The 21057-nt window shown below is 42.4% G+C and overlaps 1 protein-coding gene across 4 annotated transcripts in view; it reads right to left on the reverse strand.

Moving 5' to 3' along the window:
• METTL16 (methyltransferase 16, RNA N6-adenosine) overlaps nt 1–21057 on the reverse strand; it is a 193340-nt gene that overhangs the window by 101458 nt on the left and 70825 nt on the right. For all 4 annotated transcript variants that reach the window (XM_073616698.1, XM_073616702.1, XM_073616699.1 and 1 more), the window contains exons 5-6: nt 3962–4077; nt 367–509 (exon numbers count right to left, since the gene is read on the reverse strand). In XM_073616698.1, the coding sequence (XP_073472799.1) occupies nt 367–509; nt 3962–4077 (259 nt within the window). The remainder of the gene's footprint in view (nt 1–366; nt 510–3961; nt 4078–21057) is intronic.

Genomic DNA, 21057 nt, shown 5'->3' on the forward strand with positions numbered 1-21057 from the left:
AACAGATCACAGGTGAGGATGGTTACCTTTAATAGCCATTCAAACCCCTTTGTGTCAACTTGTGTGCATGTTGACAGGACAAAATCACCAGGGTATGTAAGCTTTTCATCAGGGTCATTTGGGTAGTTTCTGTTGTCATTATGATTTAAAAAGAGTAAACTCAGTTGATTGATAATAAATGACTTCAGCCAAACACTAACGAAGAGTGAAAGAAATTTTTTTGTGTTATCATTCATATTCTTTGAAAAATGGCCAAGAAATCAAATTCTGCCAGGGTATGTAAACTTATGAGTACAACTGTATATATAGATATATATATATACAGTTATGTATATTTTATATCTATAAAAAAAAATCCCCACTCACCTTAACCTTTTCTTTAGTTGAAGGCTGTCATGGATGATTCTCTTTACAAACTCCAACTCTCCCCCCTCTGCCATGATCTCAGTAATGCCACCCGTGTTCACAGAACTTGGAGGAGGGCGGCGAGGGTTTCGTGAGTTCACTCCCTGTAAGAACAGCAGAGGATATCAATGTAGGAACGCAGCTCTTCAAACAGCATAATGGTTACCATGGTTATAGTGATCATTTCAGGATACAAGGCCGCAGGCAAGCTGTCAGTTGCAGGACTTTTATCAGAATTTGTAACCTTACATGACTCTGAAATCAGATACCTACTGCATACAAGACTCAACAAATGCTTGTTATACTACAGCACACCTACAGTATGAGCATATTAATCACCTATAATTTCCACAACAGTGAATTTATGACTGGTTAAAAGGCAATACCATAGGATGTTAGCGATCCATTACATCCCTGTCCCATTTTTAAAGTAAGGTATAGTCAGTGTAGCACATTACAGCAATTCTCTTTTATGTACTAAAATAGCCAGAAACCACACAATGAATCTCCAGTTTTTCTGGAAAAGGACCATCTGCTTCAAGTATACATTTAAAGAATTTATTTTCATTTAAATTGAGAAAATCCATCCAGTGCACATGCTGAAATCTTTAAAAGTGAATGTAAACCCTCACATACACCCAGTGAAGTGAACAGCCTCAGATGATACACAGAGATGAAACAACTCCTCCTGCATACTTTTTATTTGTATATCTGCTGCCTTCAGCTTTCTACACTGTTTAGAAAGTGAACATCGTGTTAGAAATTTTTCTTCCTGTTCCACCACTGTATGTGGTGTCTGGGCATACACTGTGTGACAGCTGATTGGAGTAAAGGCACCCCCCCCTCTCCACATAGGCAGAGGAATGAAGAAACTTGCAGAGCTGTGCTGTGAATAGACCAGCTCTCTGCTAATCCATCTGTAAGCTCCCTCCACGACACAAATTTCCAGCTGCTTTTATTTCCTGTGTCAGAGAACTTGTCAGAAGTTATCATGTTGATAACAGAGGAACGAAGCAGCAGAAAGACATGGGACTTAGTGCTTTGGAGAGATAAGTAAACACTGCAGATATACAGTCAGGTCCAAAAATATTGGTGCATCGACACAATTCTAATCTTTTTGGCTCTATACACCACCACAATGGATTTGAAATGAAACAAACAAGATGTGCTTTAACTGCAGACTTTCAGCTTTAATTTGAGGGTATTTACATCCAAATCAGGGAACGGTGTAGGAATTACAAACAGTTTGTATATGTGCCTCCCACTTTTTAAGGGACCAAAAGTAATGGGACAGTTGGCTGCTCAGCTGTCCCATGGCAGATACAAGGTCCAGAGTTCATTTCAAGTGTGCTATTTGCATTTGGAATCTGTTGCTGTCAACTCTCAATATAAGATCCAAAGAGCTGTCGCTATCAGTGAAGCAGGCCATCATTAGGCTGAAAAAACAAAACAAACCCATCAGAGAGATAGCAAAAACATTAGATGTGGCCAAATTAACTGTTTGGAAAATCCTTAAAAAGAAAGAACGCACCGGTGAGCTCAGCAACACCAAAAGACCCGGAAGACCACGGAAAACAACTGTGGTGGATGACTGGCGAATTCTTTCCCTGATGAAGAAAACACCCATTTACAACAGATGGCCAGATGAAGAACACTCTCCAGGAGGTAGGTGTATGTATGTCAATGTCAACAATCAAGAGAAGACTTCACCAGAGTGAATTCAGAAGGGCTTACCACAAGATGTAAACCATTGGTGAGCCTCAAAAACAGGAAGGCCAGATTACAGTTTGCCAAACAACATCTAAAAAAACCTTCACAGTTCTGGAACAACATCCTATGAACAGATGGGACCAAGATCAACTTGTACCAGAGTGATGGGAAGAGAAGAGTATGGAGAAGGAAAGGAACTGCTCATGATCCAAAGCATACCACCTCACCAGTGAAGCATGGTGGTGGTAGTGTCATGGCGTGGGCATGTATGGCTGCCAATGGAACTGGTTCTCTTGTATTTATTGATGATGTGACTGCTGACAAAAGCAGCAGGATAAAATCTGAAGTGTTTCGGGCAATATTATCTGCTCATATTCTGCAAAATGCTTCAGAACTCATTGAACGGCGCTTCACAGTGCAGAGGGACAATGACCCGAAGCATACTGCGAAAGCAACCAAAGAGTTTTTTAAGGGAAAGAAGTGGAATGTTATGCAATGGCCAAGTCAATCACCTGACCTGAATCTGATTGAGCATGCATTTTACTTGCTGAAGACAAAACTGAAGGGAAAATGCCCCAAGAACAAGCAGGAACTGAAGACAGTTGCAGTAGAGGCCTGGCAGAGCATCACCAGGGTTGAAACCCAGCGTGTGGTGATGTCTATGCGTTCCAGACTTCAGGCTGTAACTGACTGCAAAGGATTTGCAACCAAGTATTAAAAAGTGAAAGTTTGATGGATGATTGTTAATCTGTCCCATTACTTTTGGTCCCTTAAAAAGTGGGATGCACATACACAAACTGTAATTCCTACCCAGTTCACCTGATTTGGATGTAAATACCCTCAATGTCCCAATATTTATGGACCTGACTGTATGTGCCTAGGTCAGATTTCATGAATGGGGTTTACCTCCATTTTAATAATGAGTGGCAACCTTAAGATTTTGTTTTCACTACAATCACATTAGACTCATGTTTAAAAGGAAATAGGATTGTTCATGGGATTATTCCTTTTCTGGGTTAAATGGATCTTTTACACTCCCTTTCTCTCATTCCAAGCACTTTTATGATCCATCCTTGTAAGTGGTGAGGATCCTTGTTGGCTTATCCTTCCTTATGTGCTACGTGGCCCCAGTGCATGTGTGTCGACCTTTGTGATGTGTCCCCACTCGGGTCTGTGGTGGACAAGCAGTGTGTAGGTAGCCCAACTCTTGCAACCATTTGTATTCAACTACCATTTATATGTTGTTGATCTAGTATGTAAGTATAGCATGGACTATGTAATATGACATTGTGTTGGTACTATTTTTGTGATCTATATACTTAATAACGTGATTTTTTTTTTTTTTTTTAAACACGGCACGCCTCTGATTTACCCCTGAAGGAGTTTCTCCAAAACGCATTTGATTTGCCCTGATGTTTTTACTGAAATTCAAGCCACGAAAGGCATAGTATAATTCTAGACATATGGGGTTTCAATTTTTTTTTATAAGCTGTGTGTATTTAATAACACTGATATAGTATTTTCTTTATATGCAATTTGATGGTGTATTCTGTGGATCTTTTGTAACAAACTTTGGCATTCCAGCCTTTTATTGAAATATACACAATTGTCTTATCTGCCTTTAAAGTCCCATGGGAAATTTGTATGATATTTTTCAGTTATAATAGGAAAGACTTTATGCTGACACCCCCCAGGCTTGGAAAGTTCTCACCAAGTGGAAAATTCTGGTTAAAATTAAGAATATTACCAGGAATGACTAATATACAGCAGATTACGAATAGATGGATAGATAAATAGACAGAGACAGACAAGATAAGCATTACCCAATAACTGGAGATTATCATACCTGAGCTTCCATCTGGTTGGCAAAAAACGGAGGATTGCACATACAAAAATCATACATGATATCCGATTCTTCTTTTAGGGCATCCATTAAAAGAGTTTTCTGGGGGACTTTAACCACTACAAAAAAGATTAAAAAACATTAACATTTACTGTAAGGTAGATGAAGGTTATAGAATCAGAGGTGACAGAATCACTGCCACTTTGGTTCAGTGCCACCACCGCAGCCCATACACTGAAACCACTGCCCAGATTGAGTGTGAGATTAAAGTGTTACTAAAGGGTTTTTTTTTTTTTTTATTGAAATAATAAACATGCTATACTCACCTGCAAGGATGAGCTCCACCATGTTCGCACAGTCCACGTGCAGAGCCAGCCAGGAAGTCGGCACGGCGCTGTGTTAATCACAGGCAGTGAGACATTTTCCCGAAGTGCGGCTGCAGAGATCGGGATATGTCTCACTGCCTGCCATTAGCGCAACACCGTGCCGACTTCCTGGCGGGCTCGGCACGTGGAGTGTGCGAACACGCCGGAGCACACCCTTACTCACCTGCTCTCTGCAACAGTATTGCACAGAGCAGCACCAAACCTCCTCTTCTGGGGTCCCCCGCTGGCAATCTTTGCTCATTCTCCACTGTGTGCCCCCATAGCAATTGGCTTGCTATGGGGCACACCTGCGTGCTCGCACCCAAGCTGTGCACCTCTATTGAGCCACACTCCATATTTACACACAGCTTGGCCATGCCCCCTTTTTCTCCTCACATTTGATTGACAGCAGCAGGAGCCAATGACTTCCACTGCTGCCGAGTTTCTGCGTGAAGAGGAAGGGAGAAAAAAAAAAGATCCAGCCGCGCACAGCGCTGAATCGATTGAGGACTCAGGTAAGTATTTAGGGAGGTGGGGGGAGAACAGCAAGCCCTGAAACGCTTTTTAACGTAATGCAGAGAATGCACTAAGGTGCTGGCTGTAGAGCATCAATCTTCAAGGCACATGTTACAATGTTTCCCCAGCCGCCCCTCCCGTCAGAAACACCCTCATCCTAACCAAATCACTATGCTTCACCTTCTTGCCAACCTAACCTCCACCACAATCGTATCCTAATTATATCATCTGACGCAATACTGTTCTTGTATATACTGTCCGCTGTGAAAGCTTTCACAATTCTCTCATGCATTTACTGCTTACTGTCTGCATTACCCTTCACACTCTCCTGCACATGCTAACCACCATCATACCTTCCACATTCCTCTCTTGCACACACTGCCCACTGTTTGTCATACCCTTCATTCTCCTCTCTTGCACATACTGCCCATTGGCATGCCCTCCACATACTACTGTCATTCCCTCTGCACTCCTCATCCGCCAGCGGTCAGACTCATCACACTCCTCTCCTGCTGCACATACTGCCCACTGTCTATCATACACTCGTCACTTTCCTACTGCCGGCTGTGATACCCTCCATACTGCTCTCGCACACATAGAAATCAACATCATACCTTGTACAATCTTCTCCTTCACATACTGCCCACCATCATACCCTCCACACTCCTCACTTACACATATTGCTGGCTTTCATACCTGTGTGTGATTCTCCTGCACATATTGCCTGCTAAAATACGTCACCATTCCTTTCAATAAATTACAATGTAATTCAAAGTTCTTTTTGCCATATAATTTAAAGCAGAACTAAATCCTCCTCTCCTTTACAGCCAGGGAAGCTGCCATTTTAGCCTCTGATATGCAGTTGGTATGGTGCTCAGTTATGACAGCAGCCACTTGGCATGCATTGGATGTAACAGTTTTGAGAAACTGTTAAATCAATGAGTTTAGTTCCTCTTATTTATCTCTTCTTCTTAAAGTGGAACTTTAGTAAAAACATTTAGTCTTGCTAGATCACCTCAGGCTGGCCCCTTTTGCAGGTATAGCTATGTAAAACATAAAAAAATAAGTGCCTATACTATTTAAAATTCAGTAATACACTGTCTCACCCTGCTCTGCACATGCTCAGTTGCTCTCCATTTTTAGGCACTGCTGAGTTTGTAGAGGCCGATCTGCTGACAGCCTTAAAACGGAATTAAACCCTCCTATACTTTACAGTCAAGGGAGCTGTTTCTGTTTGAACTGCAACTGCCATGGTGCTGCACATGTGATCAGAGTATGATACCAGCCATTTGATGGTTTGACAGTTTGGTCGAGAACAAAATCAAATGTGACAGTTTGCATTTCCAACATTGCAGGAATGTAACGTCTTTTTTAAACTGGTAAATGGATGGGTTTAGTTCCGCTTTATGATTTAGTGCTGGGGCTTTGGGCTTCAGCAAAATAGCAGCCTCCAGGTAGAAGAAACAGGAGCAATGCTGGAGGCAAGTTACATCACACACTAATTTTGGTAGTATAATTATTGATATAGAATGTATGTCCCTTGCTAAAGAACATTATTTTTTATCAAGTTGTTATAGGTAAAATTCCACTTTAAGGGCTCTTTCACACGGGGGATCCGTATGTCCGTTTTTCATCCTTCCGTTTTCGGATGAAAAACGGACATACATGTATCCCTATGGAGCGTCGGATGTCAGCGGTGACATGTCCGCTGACATCCGACGCCGTTCCGATCCGAAAAGTGTAACGGAGGAAAAACCTACTTTTCCATCCGTTTTCGGATCGGATCGGGTGACGACGGACACTACGGTCCGTCATCATCCGATCCCCCATAGGGGAGAGCGGCGCTCTGACAGGTCCGTCGCTGCACAGTGTGCAGCGATGGACCTGTCATCTTTCTGCTCAGCGGGGATCGGCGGAGCGATCCCCGCTGAGCCAGCGGGTGTTCACGGGGCGGATCATCACTGATCCGCCCCGTGTGAAAGAGCCCTTAGACTCCGACCACGTGTCCTGGCTAAAACAATCCAACTGTTATTTGCTAAACAGAATAAAAACTCTGCTTGCAACCCCTGTTCTGTTCTAATACAAATTTACTTTTTCAGTGCCATTTGCACTGTATTTTGTATTTTAGTATTGTGTCAAAAACAAAGAAATGCATAGTCTGTTGTATTTTTATCTGGAAAAAAGAAAAGCAAAGATGACAAACTATAAAAAGGCAAAAAACGCAGGGCACTGAGCTGACAGCCATTTACTCCATCAGATCACTATAATAACAGTGGAAGCATTAATTATACATGTAAACTGGAAGAACAGGAGAAGAATAGGACCGTTTTGTGAAGCGTCACCAGGGAGTCCTCTGATGGAGCTTTGGGGCAAGGAGCTGTTTCAGGTTGATACGTACAGAAATGAACAATGACAAATTTGATTTCCTTTCTGTTAATAGAGCACAGTTTAACCTCATGTGTGGTCCCTTCTGCTTTGTCATCTCTAAACTCCAATGTGATGGCTGTTACGTGATGGCAAAGAGCCAGCCCTTTTAAAGGACAGTTGTGTGTCCACATCTGCCTCACTTTACTTCCGAAAACCTGATCAAGCCCAATCCTGATGTCTGTGTGATCACGTTTATTTGCTTTTTTTTTTTTCCTTTTTTAAATTCTTTAGGGCTGTCATTCAGTGCAGCAGTAAGAACTGCCCCACCATGCCACCGGAGGGAAAAAAAAAACACCCGTGTAGTCATTCAACTGGCTAGAAGACGTGCAAATAGGCTGAACATTTTTAGGGGAGAATTGAGTTGAGATTAAAAACCAAAAAAAACAAGGAGAGTTCAATTAACACGTCTGTCCTTGTGCCTACTGTGTGATTTTCACAAGTGAGGAGTCCTCAGTCAGATATTGTATGGGTTATGGAATAGAAAATAGGGCACGGCTTTACCTAATATACACACTGGGTTGTATTGCTACTGGTTCAAATATGGATTCAGATAATACTGGCAAGCACAGCTGTTTAATTAAAAGAGCAGCCGGCTCGGCTTCATAGCAAATATCTGATTGTTTTTTCAATATGGTTTTTTTTTTATATATATACTTTTGCATGGCTTAGGATTTATTTTATAGTTTACAAAATTAAGGACATTAGCTAGGAAAATATGCTAGGAACCTTACACAATTCCAAGTTATTTTACACAAGTAATGTGTACTGTAGTTTTTGGGTTTTTTTTGCTTTAAAAATGGAAATGACAGAAGTATATATATATATATAGATTTTTTTCATGCATTTCCCAGAGGTTATAGTCACTTGGACTTGTCCATTGCTGGACAAGCTCACATAATCTGTACTAGCTGTGAAGTGGTTTTAAATACACAGGGGGATCTTGTTGCCCCCAGCAGTCCTGGGGGTCATAATATGGCACAAATCTGATGTGGGTCAGTACCTTTTAAACAGCATTCAAAGAATAACATACAGTGGATATAAAAAGTCTACACACCCCTGTTAAAATGTCAGGTTTCTGTGAAAGAGAAGAGAGAAATCATTACAGAACTTTTTCCACATGTAATGTGACCTATAAACTGTACAACTCAGTTGAACAACAAACTGAAATCTTTTAGGTGGAAGGAAGTTAGAATAAACTAAAACAATATGGTTGCATAAGTGTGCACACCCTTAAACTAATATTTTGTTAAAGCACCTTTTGATTTTATTACAGCACTTAGTCTTTTGGGTATGAGTCTAGCAACATGGCACATCTTGACTTGGCAATATTTGCCCACTCTTCTTTGTAAAAACACTCCAAATCTGTCAGATTGCGAGGGAATCTTCTGTGCATAGCTCTCTTCAGATCACCCCACAGATTTTCAACTAGATTCAGATCGGGACTCTGGCTGGGCAATTCCAAAACGTTAATCTTCTGCTGAAGCCAATCCTTTTTTTGATTTGGATGTATGCTTTGGGTCGTTGTCATGCTGAAAGATAAAATTCCTCTTCATGTTCAGCTTTCTAGCAGAAGCCTGAAGGTTGTGTGCCAATATTGACTGGTATTTGGAACTGTTCATAATTCCTGCTATCTTGACTAAGGCCCCTGTTCCAGCTGAAGAAAAACAGCCCAAAAGCATGATGCTGCCACCACCATGCTTCACTGTGGGTATGGTGTTCTTTTGGTGATGTGCAGTGTTGTTTTTGCACCAAAAATATCTACATATCTTTTGGAATTATGACCAGAAAGTTCAACCTTGAAAAACCTTAAAAACACTCCAAATCTGTCAGATTGTGAGGGCATCTCCTGTGCATAGCCCTCTCCAGATCACCCCACAGATTTTCAATTGGATTCAGGTCTGCGCTCTGGCTGGGCCATTCCAAAACTTTAATCTTTTTCTTTTTTTTTTTTATTTATTTGGATGTATGCTTTGGGTCGTTGTCATGCTGAAAGATGAAATTCCTCTTCATGTTCAGCTTTCTAGCAGAAGCCTGAAGGTTTTGTGAAAATATTGACTGGTATTTGGAACTGTTCACAATTCTCTCTACCTTGACTAAGGCCCCTGTTCCAGCTAAAGAAAAACAGCCCCAAAGCATGATTCCGCCACCACTATGTAGAGCTGCACGATTCTGGAAAAAATGAGAATCATATTTTTTTGCTTAACCACTTCAGCCCCGGAAGGATTTACCAACTTCCTGACCAGGCCATTTTTTGCGATATGGCACTGCGCCGCTTTAACTGACAATTGCGTGGTCATGCAATGCTGTACCCAAAACAAAACTGATGTCCTTTTTTCTCTACAAATAGAGATTTCTTTTGGTGGTATTTGATTACCTCTGTGTTTTTTATTTTTTGCACTATAAACAAAAAAGAAGCGACAATTTTGAAAAAAAAAAAAAAAACATTATTTTTTAACTTTTTGCTATAATAAATATTTAAAAAAACAAAACATTTTTTCATCAGTTTAGGCCAATATGTATTCTTTTACATATTTTGGGTAAAAAAAAAAATTAAAAATCGCAATAAGTGCATATTGATTGGTTTGTGCAAAATTTATAGTGTCTACAAAATAGGGGATATATGGCATTTTTATTATTCTTTATTTATTTATTTTTTAATAATAATGGCAGTGACCAGAGATTTTTAGCGGGACTGTGACATTGCGGCGGACAGATTGGACACGTTTGTGGGACCAATGACATTTATACAGCGATCAGAGCTAAAAAAATTGCCACTAATTATTGTATAAATGTCACTGGCAGAGAAGGGCGGATCAAGGGATTAAGTGTGTCCTAGGGAGGGGGGGGGAGTGGACTGACAGGGAGTAGAGAAAGATCGCTGTTCCTGATCACTAGGAACAGCAGATCTCTCTCTACTTCCGTGACAGAAAGGGGGATCTGTCTGTTTACAAGGACAGATACCCGTTCTGGCTCTCCGAGGAGCAATCGCGGGTTGCCGGAGGACATGGCAGCTGCTGGCCATGCGCATAGGCTCCGGCGTCGTGCCGTGCGCCCCCCCATAGCCCTTAAAGCGCCCGCCGCACAGCTACAGCGATTTGCGCAGGGGAGCCAACCTGCCACCGTATAATGATGGCTGGTCGGCAGGCGGTTAAAATAAAGATCACAATTCTAAGCGTACCATCTTTCACATTATAGAAGAATACTGGGCTAACTTTACTGTTTAGTTTTTTTTTTTAATTCATTGAAGTGTATTTTTTCCAAAAAAAATGTGTTTGAAAGACCACTGCTCAATTACAGTATGACATAAAATATTGCAACGATCACCATTTTATTCTCTAGGGTCTCTGCTAAAAAATATATATATAATGTTTGGGGGTCCCAGGTAATTTTGTAGCAGAAAATACTGACTTTAACTTGTAACAAGTGGCAGAAAAAGGCTTAGTCTTTAAGTGGTTAAACTGACCTCATTTACAGACCAAAGTTCATCCCTTTGATCTAAAAGAACTAAAATGTTACAATGTTTCCTTTTATCTCCCAGCACTGAGCAATGTTAATAAACATTTGCGGGATAGTTGTTGTTTTTTGTTTGACAGCTGTGAGTGAGCAAAGAATGGCTCTGCACTTGTTACATGAATGAATTGAGGAAATGCCAGATAAAGATCGTGAGGGGGGTTGAATCCCGATCTCAATTTTTAACAAATAATCATGCAGCTCTACCACCATGCTTCACTGTGGGAATGGTGTTCTTTTGGTGATGTGCAGTGTTGTTTTTGCGTCAAACATATCTTTTGATATTATGGCCAAAAAGTTTAAGCTTGGTTTCGTTAGAACATAACACATTTTCCCACATGCTTTTGGAAGACTTTAGATGTGTTTTTGCAAAATTTGCCGAGATTCGATGTTTTTTTTTTTTTTGGTAAGAAAAGGCTTCTGTCTTGCCACTCTACCCCATAGCACAGACATATGAAGACTACAGGGGCTTCCTCAGCCGCAAATGCATAAAATGTATATATGGGCTATTGACCATCATCCTCCTGGGGCAACTGCGTGTGCACCGGGTTTTCCCGTGGGTCCCTACCTACCACAGCGCCCGGGACAGGCCCTCTCGATGGCCCTCAGCTTGCAGTACCCTGTGTTTGGACTTTAAGCCAATAGGCAAGTATCGCAAGGATGGATTTTTATTTTTTTCTCTTATCCTCCGTTCTTTTTCTTTTCCCGACATTAAGATATAATACACTATACTGGTCTTTATATATCTTCCACAGATACATTTTATGCATTTGCTCAAGAGGAAGTGGAATTAATCCATAAAATGCATTGAGCTTCTATAGATGCATATAAGTTTTTAAGACACGGTGCATTTTATTGATTTTTCATGTAGATGCAACTTCTGCTTTTCTTAATGATCTTTCAGTATGGAGCAGTATTGGCTCATAAGATCTCATATTGCCAAGTGTCATGATGTTATCCATGTATATAGATGAATTGTAATGCATCATTGATGTGTATATAGATGAAATAGTTTTTTATTTATGTATTTCCAAATCATTATATCATCAGACATGTGTACATGCTGAATAAATATATTACTATGTTCACCATTTTTCCAGTTGTTATTCAAACTCTCCTTTGTATCTGCTGGGACAGAGTGCACAATCACACAAAGGTTGCCAGCAGCAGGGGTCAGGTGTATACTGGCAACTTCTCTCTGTGCGTTCAGTAATGTGGGAGCTGTTAGCCCTGGTTAGAAAAAGCAACATGGCTGGCATTGCTTTTTTTTTTAGACTGGTGAACATAGCTCCCACTTCATATAGGACAGAACAAACTTTATGGTAAACACAAAACACCAGCTTGCCATGGTAGTTGTCCATGACTGTTCACCCAACATACACAAATACAGTACCATTTAAGTACATCTCAGGTAAACTCCCCATAACCAGATCAGCACCAATCCACCTTTCCTCAATCAGAAGAAGAGAGAGAATTTTCCAGCATGTGGGATTTCTTGCAAAAAATAAAAGGGAGGAGACCCCTTTCAGACTTGTGATACAGTCATTGTGCACTTTTATACTTCAACCACTGCCATACCGGACCTATTCTGGCACTCCTCTCCTACATTTAAAAATCATAATTTTTTTGCTCGAAAATTACTCAGAACCCCCAAACATTATATATATTTTTCTAGCAGACACCCTAGGGAATAAAATGGTGGTCGTTGAAACTTTTTATGTCACAAGGTATTTCCGCAACAATTTTTCAAATGCTTTTTTTTTGGAAAAAAAAAGTTTCATAAATTAAAAAATAACAACAGTAGAGTTAGCCCAATTTTTTTGTATTATACGAAATATGATGTTACGCTGAGTAGCCCTGGTTAGATACCCAACATGTCACGCTTTAAAATTGCGCAGTCGTGGAATGCCGCCAAACTTCGGTACTTAAAAATCTCAATAGGCGATGCTTTAAATTTTTTTACAGGTTATATGTTTAGAGCTACAGAGGAGGTCTAGTGCTAGAATTGTTGCTCTCACTCTAACTCACGCGGCAATACCTCACATGTGTGGTTTAAACAGAATTTACATATGTGGGCGGGGCTTCTGTGCGCGAGCACACGGGGACAGGGTGTTTTTTTATTGTAATTTTTTTATTTTGACACTTTCTTTTTAAAAAATCACTTTTATTCCTATTACAAGGGATGTAGCAAAAGGGCAAAATGTTACAAGCTATGTAAAAACCACGGGATATCTGTATTCGTTCCGCATATATAAAGGAAGGGATTCCCAGCTTTAGCCCCCTGAGTGCCCCGCCTATATGGGCACAACCAGAAAAATTGTATGGGACCTGGCATACCCACTGCTGAACAAAGGTTATCACATATACATGGATAACTATTATACCAGCCTGCTCCTTTTAAAACACCCTTGCAAAAACTCTGGCCTGCGGAACCTCCAGAAAGAACAGAAAGGGCTTCCCACAATCTATAGTGAACAAAAAATTGCGAGGGGGGGGGGGGGGGCGGTGCTTTGAGACGCAACGAAGTGCTGGCCTTGAGGTGGAAGGATAGCAGGAATGTGTACATGATGTCTACCATCCATGATGACACTACAGTTGAGGTTCACAGAAGACGAGGTCCCATTCAAAAGCCAACATGCGTACAAGAATATAATCTTTACATGGGGGGGTGGATTTAAATGACCAAATGCTTCAGCCCTAGTTGGCAACAAGGAGGTCCCGTTTCTGGTACAAGAAAGTAGCGATTGATCTCATTCATTTGGCCATTTATAATGCATATATCATCTACACCAAATCCATGGAAAGCCCCCACCCCCTTCCTAAAAAACTGATTTTTAAAACAGCTTACCTGTAAAATCCTTTTCTTGGAGTACATCACTGGACACAGAGCACCATAATAATGACAATGTGGGTTATACGCTTACCTTCAGGTGATTGGACACTGGCAACCAATAGTAAGACGGTTCCTCCCATATTGCCCCTCCTATACAGGAAGTGCCTCAGTTTTGTAGCAAGCAATGACAATCCCAGAAAGAGGGGAGGGACCTCTGTGTCCTGTGATGTACTCCAAGAAAAGAATTTTACAGGTAAGCTGATTTAAAGATCCGTTTTTCTTTATCGTACATCACGGGACACAGAGCACCATATTAATGACTGTGGGATGTCCTAAAGCAATGCATCTGAAGGGGGGGGAACACATTACCCCTAAGCCCAACGGGCCTGAGATTATAAAGCAGCCCGCAACACGCTGTGGCCAAAAACAGTCTCATTTTGAGATCTCACATCCACCTGGTAAAACCTGGTGAACGTATGAACTGAAGACCAAACGGCTGCTTTGCAAACCTGAGCCATAGACACCTGCTGGCGTACTGCCCATGATGCACTAACCCCTCTAGTGGAGTGTGCTCTTAAATCTTGGGGTGGAACCCTGCGCTTTAATCCATACGCCTGGACAATAGTCTGGCGAATCCACCTGGGTATAGATGAACTTGTTGCCGGCTGTCCTCTTTTAGGACCCTCAGGCAAAACAAAAAAGCAGTCAGTTTTCCGAAAGGGAGCTGACATTTCCAAGTAAACCTTTATTGCTCTCACCAGATCCAGTGAGTGAAGCGACCTTTCCTCCCTAGTTTTTGGGTTTGAAAAAAAGGAAGGTAAAATGATATCCTGATTCAAATGAAATTTGGAAACTACCTTCAGCGTGCACCTTCCACCGATCACTCCAATTCCACCATGCGTGAACACACTCCCCTCTTATTTAATTTAGCTCTGGTGAGTTTAACCCCCTGAGGGGAGTGTGTTCATGCATGGTGGAATTGGAGTGATCGGTGGAAGGTGCACGCTGTGACATTCTATAGGATCTACTTTGAACACTTTCTGAACCACTGTTTGTAGTTCACTATTCCTAAGGACTATTTTGTGTGAAGTTGGCCACGCATCACCTTTTCGTTTATATGTGCTCAACATTAGCGCTGTTTTAGTATATGACTATTACATTTAATGATCATACGTTTTTTTATATACTAGTGTGTGTATATATCAGAGAATACTGATCCCAAGGAAATACTAATGCGTCTATCCCGACAGCAAGCGGATCCTTGGTCCTGGATACAAACCTGTCCAGCTTGGCATTGAACCTGGATGCCAGCAGATCCACATCTGGGGTCCCCCAGTATTGGCAGATCTGTAGAAACACCTCGGGATGCAGAGACCATTCCCCTGGTAACAATTTTTGGCGACTTAGGAAATCCGACTGCCAATTGTCCACCCCTGGAATAAACACTGCCGACAGAAATGGCACATGTTTTTCTGCCCAGGTCAGTATATGATCTACCTCTCTTTGGGCTGCCCGACTCCTGGTACCCCCCTTGTGGTTGATATATGCCACAACTGTGGAGTTGTCGGACTGGACTCTGACAGGAAGACCCCGCAACCTGGACGTCCAGAATCGCAGGGCCAGATGGGCTGCCTGAATCTCCAGTAGATTGATGGGCAGAGTCTTTTCTGGCTGGGACCACACTCCCTGGACAGACGCTTCCTCTAGGACTGCTCCCCAGCCGAGAAGACTGGTGTCCGTGGTCACCACTCTCCAGGCTACTGGTGGGAAAGACTTCCCTCTTTTTAAGTTGCTGGTTCTTAACCACTTACCGACCGGCCACTGTATATATACGTCATAACTTTAAAGATGGATATCTCGGTAACGGCAGCAGCTGCTGCCACAACCGAGGTATCCATCTTTAGGACCGGCGATTCTGTACACGATAATGGTGGTCTCTGCGGCGGGTTCGCTGCGAGATCACCGTTATCAGTGGCGGGAGAGGTGCCACCCCCCCTCCCGCCGCTCTCCCGCGCCCTCCGCCGCTTACCGGAGCCGTCGGTAGCGGCGGAGGCGATCGGGTCTTTTCCCTTCCTCAGTATGGAGACGAGTGAGGCTAAGATGGCGCCCACCCGTCTCCATACCATAGGACGGCCGGAGCGACGTCATTACGTCAGCTCCGCCCACTTCTCTTAAAGGCACTTTTTTTTTTGTGTCATTTTTTTAAACGACTTTTTTTTTTTTTTTTGACCCCAGATCTCATATTTAAGAGGACCTGTCATGCTTTTTTCTATGTATGTGTTTACATTCCTTGTAATAGGAATAAAAGTGATCCAAATTTTTTTTTTTTTTTAAACAGTGAAAAAATAAATAAAATAACGTAAAATAAATAATTTAAAAAAAAAAAATTTAAAGCGCCCTGTCCCGACGAGCTCGCGCGCAGAAGCGAACGCATACGTGAGTAGCGCCCACATATGAAAACGGTGGTCAAACCACACATGTGAGGTGTCGCCACGACCGGTAGAGCGAGAGCAATAATTCTAGACCTCCTATGCAACGCAAAACATGCAACCTGTAGAATTTTTTTAATGTCACCTATGGAGATTTTTAAGGGTAAAAGTTTGACGCCATTCCACGAGCGGGCGCAATTTTGAAGCGTGACATGTTGGGTATCAATTTACTTGGCATAACATTATATTTCACAATATAAAAAAAAATTGGGCTAACTTTACTTTTGTCTTATTTTTTTATTCAATTTTTTCCAAAAAAAGTGCGCTCATAAGACCGCTGCGCAAATACGGTGCAAAAAAAAGTATTGCAATGACCGCCATTTTATTCTCTAGGGTGTTAGAAAAAAAACAATATATAATGCTTGGGGGTTCTAAGTAATTTTCTAGCAAAAAAAACTGTTTTAAACATGTAAACACCTAAAATCCAAAACGAGGCTGGTCTTTAAGTGGTTAACCACCAAGAGAGGTTCCATAGAACCTGTGGAGATAGAACCATAGGTTGATCCAAGGTTCGAGCAGACTTGTCCCAGGCTTTCAGGATACTGTTCTGGAACACTCTGGAGTGGAACTGTGCATATGGCACTGTGCTGAAAGATGACACCATCTTGCCCAATAACCTCATGCACAGCCGAACAGAAGGTGTTGGTTCTTTTTTCACCTTCTGTACAAGTTCCACTATGGAGGCGACCTTTAAGGGCGGAAGAAACACGTTTTCTTGGGCAGTGTCCAAGACCAGACCCAGGTACACCAAGGTTAGGGTGGGACAAAGAGCTGACTTGTCCAAATTTAGTACCCAACCTAGGCGTTGTAAGACCCGCACTGTACTTGACACGTTTTGAACTAGTGTAGGGCGAGAGCATTCCCTTAGAAGTAGATCGTCCAGGTATCCTATTATTGAGACTCCTTGAGATCTTAGGGAGGCCAACACTGGGGCCAGAACCTTTATGAAGACCCTGGGGGCCGTGGCTAGACCGAAAGGCAATGCCACAAACTGGAAATGACTGCCCTCTACAGCGAAGCATAAAAACTTTTGGTGAGGACCGAAGATCGGCGCATGAAGGTACGCATCCTTGATATCTATGGATGCTAAATAGTCTCCCCTTCTCAGGGACCTTATGACCGAACGAACCGACTCCATGCGGAAAGATCGGACGTCTACAAAGTAGTTGAGAGCCTTGAGGTCCAAAATGGGCCTTACTTCCCCATTTGGTTTCGGCATGGTGAATAGGTTTGAGTAAAACCCCTTGAATCTTTCCTCGTGGGGGACCATTATAATTACTCCCTGCATCAGCAGATGGTGTAAAGCTAGGAGTAGGCAACTTCTTTTCTCTGGATCCGCCGGGACCCTTGAGTGTAGAAAGCGGTTCGGGGGAACCTCCCGGAACTCTGTAACCGTTCTTTACAGTGGAAATGACCCATCTGTCTTGAACCAGTTCCTCCCAGGCCTCCCCAAACAGCCGAAGCCTGCCCCCCACCCGTGAGAGCGGGGGCGCCCCTTCACAAGGTAGACTTGGAGTTGGGCTTGGGTGGCTCTTGGGTCCAGGGTTTTTTCTGACCCTGAGGTCTTTTAAACCCAGATGGCTGAAATCGTCGATACCACTTAGGGGAAGAGGCACCAGGCCCTGGGGGATTAGAAATTTTATAAGAGGGCTGCTTCCCCTTCTTTTTAATAGGAAGCAGAGCGCTCTTTCCTCCAGAGATCTTTTGGATATACTTATCCAGATCTTCGCCAAACAGGTGCTCCCCAGGAAATGGAAAAGCGGCAAGTAGCCTTTTACATGGCGTCTCAGCAGACCAGTTCTTTAGCCACAATACTCGGCACATATGAACTGATAGTAACGCAAAACGAGACATCTGTTGGATTGAGTCTTTTAAAGCGTCTACCGCAAAACACAAGGCATGAGGGATCTCTGATAGCACCTCCTCTTTACTATCCTCTTAAAGTGATCCTTTAGGGATTGACAAATCCCAATAGCTGCAATAGCAGGCTGAACTGCTGCACTGGCAACTGAGAAGGAGGCCTTTAATAAGGACTCTAGCTTTTTATCAGCCGGATCCTTGAAAACCTGGGCATTATCTACTGGACAGGTTAAATTTGTATTCACAGAAGATATGGCAGCGTCTACCAAAGGTGTGCTCCATTTCTTCCTAAACTTCTCCTCCATAGGGTATAACGCAGAAAACCTTTTGGGAGGTAAGTATATGCTGTCAGGATGCTCCCAGTCCGCATAAATCACCTGCTCCAGTAACGGATGCAAGGGAAAAGCTTGGGAAATTTGTTTAGGTCGCAAAGATCCCAAAGTAGAACAGGAGAGTGCAGACTCCTGAACCGGAGGTAACTTAAACCCAATTCGTACCATCTCCATTAGAGATTGGATAAACAATTTCTGGGAATAGGAGGCTGAAATTGGTTCTTCAGAGCCAGAGTCCTCAGCCGAGGAATCTTCAGCCACCCCTACATCTTGGTCATTTATGACCAACTCCTCCGAATCCTCTGCCCATTCTGGTTCCAGGTCACCTGGACCCATCTGGCTATAAGAGTCCTGTGACTCTCCACTTGGCCCAGGCTCCGGGGAGGGAGATCTATTATGCTTCCTTCCCCCCTGTGTTACAGAGGCAATCATGCCAGCTATTTTGCCTTCAAGGCCTGCTAAGGCAGATGCCAAATCATCCTTTGTAACATAAGCCAAGGCCAGTACATTGGTAGTGGCCATTATGCCTGACAAGTGCAATGGCTCAGCCAGGTCAGAAGCCGCAGGTCCTTCAGTAGAGACTGAGTCTGCATCAGCATGGGGTTTGTCTCCTGCTTTTTGTGGAGGGACTCTTACCCCTGGGCTTGCCTTGTTCCCTGTTCCTCGTTTTTTGGAAGACATTGCTTACACACAAGAAATAACCAAGGAGTACTCCCCACAAACTACAACCAGTCTTTAACCTGTCACCGCTCGCGTGCCAAATTTAAAAAATGCGCGCCAACCGGCCTCTGTAACCCTGGACACCGGATCAAAGCTTACTCTGGCAGTTTGAAAAAGAACAGAGGGAAATTTATATATATATATATATATATATATATATATATATATATATATATATATATATATATATATATATATATATATATATATATAAAAGGCCCCACAGGGGAGTACTCACCATCCCAAGCAGCAGGGCCTGTCTTGCCAGGCCCAATCTTCCCCCAACACGGCGGGTAGCACCTCTAAGGACCTTCAGGGACCGGGTCCCCCATATATTGGGGTCCATACCCCTGGACCTGTAAAGCACCTTTTGTGGTTTCCTTGGGCAAGTTGACCAGGAATACCAACTTTAACAAGGGTCCAGCGCCTAAATAGGACACATTACAAGCAATACCTCGTTGGATCCGATTATAACGTCCTCAGTGGGACATTCTTTTGAAGAAACTGAAGAGCTTCAACAGCCATGACCATCACCTTCAAGACACTGGCGAAAAAACGGAGGCACTTCCTGTATAGGAGGGGTTATATGGGAGGTGCGTATAACCCACATAGTCATTATTATGGTGCTCTGTGTCCCGTGATGTACGATAAAGAAATTCATCGAAGAAATTGTCACGTCCCTCATCTATCAACAAAGACCTCAACAAAGACCTCAGGAAACCTTCGCTATGATGCTGTTAGCCGGCTTCATGAGCGCCACTTCCCGGACAACATTACACTATCTAAAGCAGGCCGAAGACACCAAAAAAGATGTCCCGTATGCAGCAAAAGAGGATTTCAAAGAGATATCAGCTACTATTGTCCCCAGTGTCCCTCCCAACGCGACCTATGCATTGGAGAATGCTTTCGACTTTATCACACATCCCTAAAACATTAGTCCATATTTTTAACCGTTGCTGACTATTTTCCATGCTTCCTCAAATAACCATGCCGCTGCCTTCCACATGAACTGACTCTGGCCTGTTTTTCGACTATGCCACTGCCTACCGCTTGGACTGCTTACATGTGAACTCACCCTGGCCTGTTTTATCAACTATGCTTCTGCCTACTGCTTGGTCTGATCTGTTGCCTTGCGACTGTAGCATACAAGGGTCTCACATATGTGAGGAGCTCCAGAATTTGTTTTTGGAGTGTAATTCTTGGTATGCACATGCTATGTGTTAGAAATATGAAGGGCCTTCAAAAATGATAGGTTGTCAGGAAATTATATGTGTAATTTATGCTTCTAGAACGCCTGAAGGTGCTACTTGAATGTTGGGCCTCTGTATGTGGCCAGGCTGTGTAAAAGTCTCACACATTTGGTATTGTCATACTCAGAAGTAGCAGAATGTATTTTGGGGTGCAATTTTTGCTATGTACATGCTATGTGTTAGAAATATTGTATAAATGGACAACTTTGTGTAAAAAAAAAAAAAAAAAAAAAAATGCGTTTTCATTTTCTTTCCACATTTTCCAAAAACTTGTGGAAAAAAATGACATGTTCAAAAAACTCAATATGCCTCATAGAATATATGTTGGGGTGTTTGCTTTCCAAAATGGGGTCATTTTGTGGGAGTTTCCATTGTCCTGGTGCTCCAGGGCTTTCAAAAGTGTGATAGGTTGTCAGGAAATTATATGTATAATTTATGCTCCTAGAACAGCTGATGGTGCTACTTGGATGTTGGGCCTCTGTATGCGGCCAGGCTGTGTAAAAGTCTCACACATGTGGTATCGCCATAATCAGGAGTAGCAGAATGTATTTTGGGGTGCAATCTTTGCTATGCACATGCTATGTCTTAGAAATATTGTATAAATGGACAACTTTGTGTAAAAAAATAAAAAATAAAAATGCGTTTTCATTTTCTTTCCACATTTTCCAAAAACTTGTGGAAAAAAAGAACATGTTCAAAAGACTCATTATGCCTCATAGCTTTCCAAAATGGGATCATTTTGTGGTCGTTTTCATTGTCCTAATGCTCTGGGGCCTTCAAAAGTGTGATAGGTCGTC

Source organism: Aquarana catesbeiana, linkage group LG02 (assembly GCF_042186555.1).
Source record: "Aquarana catesbeiana isolate 2022-GZ linkage group LG02, ASM4218655v1, whole genome shotgun sequence".
Taxonomy (NCBI): domain Eukaryota; kingdom Metazoa; phylum Chordata; class Amphibia; order Anura; family Ranidae; genus Aquarana; species Aquarana catesbeiana.